The 9,683-nt window shown below is 38.7% G+C and overlaps 1 protein-coding gene across 4 annotated transcripts in view; it reads right to left on the bottom strand.

The window, feature by feature from the left end:
• Nucleotides 1–3,202: 3,202 nt before the first annotated feature.
• The window catches only part of p2ry13 (purinergic receptor P2Y13), a 54,770-nt gene continuing 48,289 nt past the window's right edge, over nucleotides 3,203–9,683 (bottom strand). For 2 of the 4 annotated variants that reach the window (XM_079610552.1, XM_079610551.1), the window contains exons 2-4: nucleotides 6,771–6,884; nucleotides 5,681–6,390; nucleotides 3,203–3,761 (exon numbers count right to left, since the gene is read on the bottom strand). In XM_079610552.1, coding sequence (XP_079466678.1) covers nucleotides 3,456–3,761; nucleotides 5,681–6,382 — 1,008 coding nt within the window. In that variant the 5' untranslated portion in view covers nucleotides 6,383–6,390; nucleotides 6,771–6,884 and the 3' untranslated portion in view covers nucleotides 3,203–3,455. The remainder of the gene's footprint in view (nucleotides 3,762–5,680; nucleotides 6,391–6,770; nucleotides 6,885–9,683) is intronic. The other 2 variants (XM_079610553.1, XM_079610554.1) reach the window with 1 other exon arrangement.

Below are 9,683 nucleotides of genomic sequence, written 5' to 3'. Positions count from 1 at the left end.
TGACACCTGAAACCACCTGACCACAACAAAGTTTCCAAAGATCGCTGAATACATGCAGATAAGGATGTTTTGGACACAATGAACATGATTGCAACGATTTATGATGTATTTGTGTTCTTCAAGCCATGCAGATATCTTCATAATAATAGATTATATTTATAATGCTAATCGATATAATCTTTATGATAGTGCATTGTTTGTTTCTTTTTAACATGTAGGAATGTGAGGACTACACAGACAAAACGATGAAGGTGATTGTGAAGCACAATGGCTGAGGAGGATCCATCAGATTCATCAGATTTGTCTATTGTGATCGAGGGAAACCAAGTGATGGAAGGATGTGGAAGCCGAACAAAGGCATGCATACTGCTAATGGGACTCATTTATGCAATCAACATCGAATATCCAAAGGAGCTGAAGAACACGTTTGAAGCTTTTCAAAAACTTTTTTGGGAAATTGACGGGGCAAATCTACTGAAAAAGGTCCACAGCCTCAAAAATAACATTTGATAGATCAGTGAGTTATTAAACAGGTTAATTACTTGAAATGTTGAGTAAAGCTGTTGCTGCTCTATATTTTGAGTGTCCATAGGATTTTTTGGATTAAAAACATTGATCTGATGAACCATCTGAATGTCTTTATTGTGGGGGGTACATTTTACCTGCTCTGAATAAGTAATTGTTATTAACTGATATTAATTAACTTTGATTTGAAGAGATAATTTTTACCTAATTTTAATGAGTAAGTAGCTGTTGAATATATACATAAATGTGAGGTATTGTTACCCAATTTATGCAAGTATTTAATAGCTTTTTACTTCAGATAGTTTATACTCAATATATGGTATTAAATATACCCCACCAAAGTCAATGCAAATTGTTACCTCACATTTATTGGGTAAATTCTATAGATTAGTTTTTACAGTGCAGCGGTCAAAAGTACGAAACGGCTCATAGCTCCTAAACCGCTAGGCGTAGGCTCAAGTGTCTTACATCGTAAGTATCATTACTTGATACACATGTTTAGGAGGTCAATCTGTGGTCACTGTAAAAAAACGCGTCGATTGGCCACATGGTGGCGCTATAACAAAGAAAAAACATATAAACAACTGACCGTTTGTCTGATTGACTTGAAATTTGGTATGCAGTGTCTTGGCCCAAGGCCCCATGTATGTGTAAAAGGATATTGGCGTATCTCAAAAAACATGGCCGCCATTGGCCAATGAAGTTTTAAACACCTATTAGACAAGGTTAACGGAGGCCAATCAGAACGAAACTCGTTGGGCATGTTTGGCTCATGGCTCCAGAGGTCTGTAAGAGTTTTGAAAGAAATCGGCCACTAGTTGGCGCTAACGAGTTTAAGGCTCTGTAATCACGTGGTGTTACAAATATCATCACAAAATGCATATAATTTGATAGATCTCCTCATGTTGAACAACTTTGCCTCAAGAACCACTGCTGTCAATCAAACCGTTCATTAAATATTCACGAATATGTTAAAAACCTACTTTTGCGAACGAGTCCCTGGTTTTTCGCCCGATCGAAACTAGACCAGTCTAGGACAATTCTCTGGACTCTCTAGATCAATAATTATTTTAAAAAGTTGAACTTTTGCATTTGCATGGCTATAAGAGGGTCATTTAGGAAAAGGGGCGTGTCAAAATACACTCAAAAGCCTATAAATCCTAAATAAAAACTCAAAACTTCACAAACATTGGTGAGCATATGTGCAATAACATCATGAACAAGCATACAGAATTTTATGGAGATCGAACCATAGGTGGCGCTATAACTGTTAAAAAGCTTTTAAGCCATATATTTCCTATGGTAAATCGCCTGTATTGGCTGTAAATGGTGTTTTTACATCTATGATGTCAGTGGTTAAATGCTTGCTAAATAAATCTTAATGTCTTTTAACGTTAATGTGCTTAAAGGCCTTAACTGCTTGAACACCGATAAATGCTGCTTGCAGCTTTAATTTTTTTAAATATTGCTATTTAGGTTTAATTTAGGCTGTATTAAATTATTTATATACAATTTAGCTATATTTAAACACTAATTTAAATAAAACTGTCATCATCTGTGTGCTCATCCACATTACCATCTTCTGACTACATGGAACATTTAAATTGTGTAGTTCACATTTCTGCAAAGATATTTTAGAAAAACTGTTGGGTTTTCATTTTAATCCACCTTTGTTCCGGTCTCATCATTTACTGCACTGATGGTGGATCCATGTGTATTTGCCATCACTGAGAAAAGAGCATACAAATACTCAACTGACTGCCTACATATACATTAAAAAAAATTAGTTTATTCTATAAAAAAAAAAAGCTCGGACTACTCTACTGGTCGTCCTAATTTGTGTAAAGTAAAGTTAACCAAAAACGTATTTTACTTAGAAATGTAAATATATATTACATATATTTTACTTATATAAATATAATGCATTGTTTAAACATTCTAGATACAGAATTTAACAATTCACTTAATAAGCTGACACTGACTGCCCAAATAAAAAGGCTTTTAACAGGAAGAGGAGACAGTGAGGGAAAGATAACTGGAAGGGAAACAAAAACTGCTGTGGTTTCTGATAATGAAGCACACTTAAGGTCAGTGAAAATAACCCTGTCAATGTTGATCTAACACTGAATTTCAATGAACTGACGTTCAAGGTTGGTACATCACAAAAATTTTAAATTTTACAATAACATTTTCAGTGACAGTTTCCAATAAGATCTCATTAGGTAACATTAGTTAATTCGGTAACACTTTACTATAAGATTCATTAGTTAACAAATTAGTTAATGCATTAACTAACATGAACTAACCATGAGCAATACATTTGTTACTGTGTTTGTTAATCTTTGTTAATGATAGGTAACTATCTGTTCATTGTTTTTTCATGTTACAGTAGTTCACAGTGCATTAACTAATGTTAACAAGATTTTAATAAAATATTAGTAAGTGTTGAAATTAACATGAACAAAGATTAATAAATGCTGTATAAGTGCAGTTCATTTTTTAGTTCATGCTAACTAATGTTGTTAACTAATGAACCTTTTTGTAAAGTGTTACTGTTAATTCATAAACTAACAATGATCAATACGTTTGTCGCATGATTTAACCAGTGTTTACAAATGGAACCTTAATGTAAAGTGTAACCAAATTTTCTTTTTACTTTTTAACAGTTGTATTGCAAGAAAGACAAGGTGGTACTGGTAAGATAAGGGAGTCTATTTTATTTTGTTATTTCTGCTCCTCCATGCACTGCAAAAATCAATTGCAATGAAAATATCGACATCTTTAAAAAAAAGTTTATAGACACTTTTATATATTTGTACTGGACAAAAATACTGATTAAGAAAATTATTTTGCAGTGCATTTTCATGGACCCTTGAACTTCATAACAGCCACATGATGAAGTATGTTAATGAACTAAATCCGTATTTGTGTCACAATGGCCTCTGTGGCATCTCCATTCTGGTGGAGGTCTCTGTTAGAGACCCACGTGGGAGCGGACGGCGGCTCAGTGTGGCAGTGAGCTTCTTGCGGAAGACTCGACACAGAAAAATATAGATGAGAGGGTCCAGGCACACGTTAGTAGATGATAGCCAGAGTGTGAACTCTTTGGCAAAGTACAGCTGGTCTTGGGCCCAGCACTGGGCAGAAGTATTCCGGGTCTGACTGAGGGTGTAAGGGATTCGGGCCAGGTGGAAGGGTGCAAAGCATAGAAAGAAAACACCCACTACTACAAACACCTGTGGAGCAGAGGAAGTTTAGCACTGGTTAGCATGCTGTACACCAGAAACTGGAGCTTGATTAAAACCCATTTAGATTGAAACACAGCTAATGACATTCTGGTCTCTTTGTCTCGGGTCCCTCCTTCAATGTGTCTACTGGATCTTTTCACCTGTCATATGATCCAACAGGTGAAAATCATGTGTACCAAGCACACCTATACCAAGATAAGACACCAAGGCCATAGACAGCCCACAATCCGTTATTGATGGTCCCATGCATATTGCACTTAACACTGGAAACTACTTTCTCGGTGCGTCAAGCTTTAATCAGAACCAGGGTTGATACAGAGTGTTTTTGAGGAAATACATTATCAGTGCATGGATTCTCCTAGTTTTCCAGGTTAGTGGCATCCAATATAAAAAAATATAAAAAAAACTCATTGAATTTTCTTTGAGGGATCTGGTAGCAAGTGTTTTCTGAGTTGCCTGGTACACATTATACGATGAAAGATGAGGTCTATTTTTGTGGTCGTGCCTCCTAAACGGTGGTCCTATGTTGTACAGTGAAAGAGCTTCAAAGATGGTCTTGCGACCAAAGATAGCCTCCGACAATTTTCAGAAATGTAGCATGATCATCTCACAGTGTTTGCTGCTACGACCTACGTCTACTGAGTAGCCAATACAATTGTAATATGAAATGAAGTATTGATCAATGAGACATGATGCTAAAACATAAAACTTCTTTCCTCAAGCTCTATTTACAAAATTGGCATGCCAAGCTGGCCTCTTTTACCTGGCAACGACCACGTCCATATTCTCCTCTTTCGATTCCTCCTCTTTTTTTCAGCACACAATTGGAAAAGTACGATTCATTTGTTTGTCACTAGTGCTTTCTGATGACATTATATTCTTCTACATTAACTTAAGATTCAATAGGTGTCATCATCCCCATTAGATCCATGTCGTACAGTGTGATTTGTAATGATCGTATAGGACTGCTAAAATTACAGGGTCTGTAGCAGGCATTAAGTCTGTGAGATAATCAGTAGCTACTTTTTATTTTTGGACTGGCCGTAATTTGGGTGACATGTTTTGGACTATTGTTAAGTATATTCTGTACAACCATTCATAGAAGCCAATGGCCACTGGTCTATTACTGCAGTAAAATCCACTTTAGATAAACTGGCCCCCAGACTACTAGATCAGGGCTGGGCAACTCTGGTCCTTGATATCCACTTTCCTGCAGAGTAAATAGGCTTGTTCGACTTGAACCGGCGCTACACAGTCCGATTCGCTTATGACATCAAAGTACCGTGAGAGCGATTAGAGAACAGATGGCTCCATATGCTTTTGAATCACACTCGCGGTACTTTGATGTCATAAACGAATCGAACTGTGCAGTGCCGCTTCAAGTCGAAAAAGCCTATTAACTCCAACCATAATCAAATACACCTGAACAAGCTAATCAAGATATTCAGGATAACTAGAAAGTTATTAGCAGTTGAGTTTGATCAGGGTTGGAGCTAAACTTTGCAGGAAAGTGGGTCTTGAGGGTCTGAGTTGCCCAGCCATGTACTAGACTGTATGCAAGTTCAGACGCAGCTTATGTTTCTATTAATAAATATAATTTCCAATTATTTGAAATTGTGTTTCCCATCCCTCATCCTGGAGACACACCAGGCAGTACACATTTTCTAACTCCTCCTAATCAAACACATCTGATTCAACTCATCAGCTCATTATTAAAGAGTTCAAGACTGAAATGGATGGGTCAGATATGGCAGACATCCAAAATGTGCACTGTTGGTGTGCCTCCAGGAACAGGATTGGGAAACACTGCCCTGAATATCCTAAAGTCTACTAGCTGCATCTTCACAGAACTTCAGTGTCTGCACTCTCAGGGTTGCATAAGAGAGGTTGAAGAAAGTGCACTTTACCTTAGATGTGGTCTGTTTACTGGCTGTGTCACTGCTGCTTTGTGATGCACGGTATGATTCAAACACTTTCCTGCTGATGAAGGTGTAGCAGACAACCATGAGCGCCAACGTACCCCAAAAAACAACCTGGCAGAAGTAGTTAAAACCTTCATGCCACATGAGTCCCATCATCCCCTTCATCCTGGTACATCGCAGCCTTCCACCAGTGGAGATCTGTGGCATTTGATTACTCAGGATGACATTGGGCAGAGCCAATGACAGCATTACCACCCAGATAACTGCACACAGGATCCGACCCACCCCGACCCTCTGAAAAGCACATTTCCCGAACGGATGCACAATCTTTAGGTATCGATCCAAGCTAATGAATCCGAGAAGAAGGATGCTGATGTACATAGTGGTATAGAAGAGTACAGCTGAGTACCGGCAATGAAAAGCCCGGAGGTGCCAGGAACCCAACCCCGCATCGGTCAATGCCTTTACAGGCACGGTAAGGGTCATCAATAGGTCAGCCATGACTACGTTCTTCAGGTACACAACGAATGTTGAGCTGCTGCGGATTTGGAAGAAGATCCAGGCGGCCAGAGTGTTCAACACAAAAGCAGCCAGGAAAAGAGCAGTGTACAGACAAGGGAAGAGTATGGAAGTTACGCTAGTGTCCCGCTCGCACTTGAGTGAAGTATTCACCTGACTCACGTTCATCTTGATGCCTGGAGGGAAAAACGTCAAATGAGCTGAACGCAGGATTGGAAAAGTCAGTATATCCACTTACTGCTATAAATGGCAAACTTTACCAATATAATGGTGTAAATATTCATGATCACTGGGGGAATTCATGAGTTATGATGAGACATACTAAAGCCGCGTTTCCACCGAAATTACTTGGAATAATTTTCCCCCGGAAAAATAGTTGTTGAAATAAAATGCTGCCAACAAAATTAGTCAACTAATCAAAATTCGGCATGAACTCAACCAATCAGCATGTTCAGCGCATGTTTGACGCACTAAAATTAATTTGGGGGAATAGGGGAAACAGACACAGACTTACACACTCAAAAATTTAAAATATATATATGCAAGAACAACTCACCAGGAAAATTGTTGTGGAGAAGAGTTATGGAGACTTGTAAGCAAAGCTCAAAGAGGAATTAATAAATGTCTTGATGCCTTCCGCAAGCTGTATCCACAGTGAAGTGTGTCTGCACTTTTAGCCACACACACACAGAGAGAGAGAGAGAGAGAGAGAGAGAGAGAGAGAGTGAGACTTTCTGACAGAGTGTAGATATATCATATACTTCTATTTGTTTTATTTAAAGTTTTATATAACTATATGTACTACAGACTAATACCCATTCTAACTGTACCCCTAAAAACTTTTGACACGTTAAGTATACATATTTATATATTATTGGATATTGTTAAAATGATATGCTGTATTTGTTTTTGTTTGTTTGTTTCCCCAAGTGAGGACATCCCCGGATGTCACCCATGGGAAGCTTTTGTCAGATTTAGCTCACTGCTGGGGACATTTCTGTCCCTAAACTTTAGCTAAATATGTACACAAAGATATGCACAGTTATGCACACACACACAAACACACACATTTTTCACATGGCTGCCTAGAGGATTTTTCTCATCATAGTAAGTCTAATGGGGAAGTCAGTTACTCCTCCTGTCTAGCTTCCTGTTTGGCTGCAATGGGCTGCCCATCATATGGTGTGGTGAAACTTACTCACTCCTAGAAAAAAAGCATCCTTATTACCATACATAAAGTTGGAAACATGTAATATAGATATAGCCTCTTTGCAAAGGGACACAGTCAAGTCACCTTTATTTTTATAGCGCTTTTTACAATACAGATTTTATCAAAGCAGCCTCACAGTGATAACAGGAAAATAATACAACAAAGTTTGTTTCTAGAAGAAAATTGCATCATCGTCCACCTTGAGTAAGGCAGATTCATAATATTGTTGAATATAAAATTTCTCCAACCAACCAAGCAAGCCAAAGCCAAGGTAACAGTGGCAAGGAACCAAAACTCCATCAGGTGACAGAATGGAGGAAAAAAAACCTTGGGAGAAACCAGGCTCAGTCGGAGGGCCAGTTCTCCTCTGGCCAATGAACAAACAGTGTATGATTATGATTTGGGCAGCATTACAAGTCAGATTGGATCAGAACATTTAGAGCAGGGGTCGGCAAGTAACTTTGGCCGCGAGCCAATATTTTTTTTATCCAGTAGATGGCAGGCCAGCTACATGGAATAGGCCTATTCGTTACGGTGAAATCACAAAATATAATGCACACAAACGTGTCCCTACTACTATATATACAACCACTGATGAGCATAATCGGTTTTGATTAAAAAAAAAAAACGAAAAAAAAAAATAACTATACGAATGCAGATTAGAACCCAGAACCTTTTACACACTTGACGAAAGTTCTACCACTGGACCATTTAAGCACACGAGAAAATGCCGCGGATACATCTCATTAACGATAAATTAAAACCCATGTACTATTTAAATCGATTGTTGGACATGTTATTGTACATATATCTGATTTAGCATTGTATTACCAATGGACTGTACCAATACAGTCCAACTTTTGAACTTTATTCCTTTTTTTTAATTATTATTTATTCGGGACACACATAGGCTACACACCTAAGGTTTAAGGAGGTCTGCGCGGGACTGTTTTTTTCCGTCCCGCTCCCACAAGGTTCATTTCAGCAACCGCTTAAAATACACTCAGTGTTCACCTGCTTTAAAAATTTAGATCTCGTTTTCAGAATCTCAAAAAACAAGTTGTTTTTCATTTTTTTATTTTTGGTTTTAATTTGGAAAAAAAAACGATTGAACGAATGATACACGGCAGTGATGCGCGGGTCAATGTATAAACAACCCGCACCCGACCGACGTTTTCAACCCGCCCGCAACTCGGACCGCAAACAAAAGAAAGAAAATATTGTACCCGACCCGCTTCCTGGCCCGCATATTGGGCCATAGACGTAGGAACTAGGGGTGCGCATTTTTCTGAATGCTCTGTTTTGTAATAAAGGCTTGATTTATTCATTTATTTCATTTCATTTTCTTAACAATTAAGATGCTGGATGTGTTTATCCAGTCTAATCTAAGTGTGCGTCTCTCCCCCGACTTTCCCAACAAAAACCCAGCCCCCTCTCAGCAAATAGGCTACATAAAACTGACATTACTGAGCTATATGCGTTTAAAAGTAGTCTATTAAAATGGCATAATGGCATTGCTCAGTTCAACGTTTTGGGAAATCGGGCATTTTGTCCCGCGTCAGCTCTTGTTCAAAAGTTAATAACGCGCTCAACATTCAAATAAGGATTTCCCACTTTCATCTCTATCTGCAGACTGAGCTCGTGCGTCATCCTCGCGCCATGTTATTCAGCCAATAAAGTGTAGACCTATGCATTTCATAGAAAATTGTGTCTAGTACTATATAAATTACAAAGGTTTAAAATATTTTTGGATGACTCGTAACCGCGGGTGACCGCAGGCACTCACTCATTTTGGATCAACCCGCGCATCACTGATTCACGGGGCCTATTTGTAAACCGTTATAGTAAAAAAAAAAAAAAAAAAACTGACTTCCAAAATAATCCGGCGGGCCAGAAAATATTGCCTGTTGCCGACCCCTGATTTAGAGTATTTATCCATTTCCATCTGGTTGGAAGTCGAAGTCATTACGCCGGTATGGAGACGAGTTGTTGAGGATCAGTGCCGATGGCTGTCGTGTCGATGAGGCCTTCACTGGGCTGATGGGGCTGGCACTTCAGGACTGCGTTGTCGTCGTGTCCAGGTGCTGGTCCTTCATCAGATCTGGATATGGCCTGAGTCTGGCGGACTGGGATAAACCTCGGGATAGACAGAGAAACTAATATTAGCGTAGACGCCATACTTCTTATGATGTACCAAGTACATCAGGGTTTATGGGAAGTGTTTCTGGTCCCGGCTGTTCTAAACTATGCAGTCTAACT

This window comes from Phoxinus phoxinus (assembly GCF_949152265.1).
Source record: "Phoxinus phoxinus genome assembly, chromosome: 4".
In the NCBI taxonomy this organism is placed as follows: Eukaryota; Metazoa; Chordata; class Actinopteri; order Cypriniformes; family Leuciscidae; genus Phoxinus; species Phoxinus phoxinus.
This window is presented reverse-complemented; position numbering and strand designations above follow the sequence as displayed.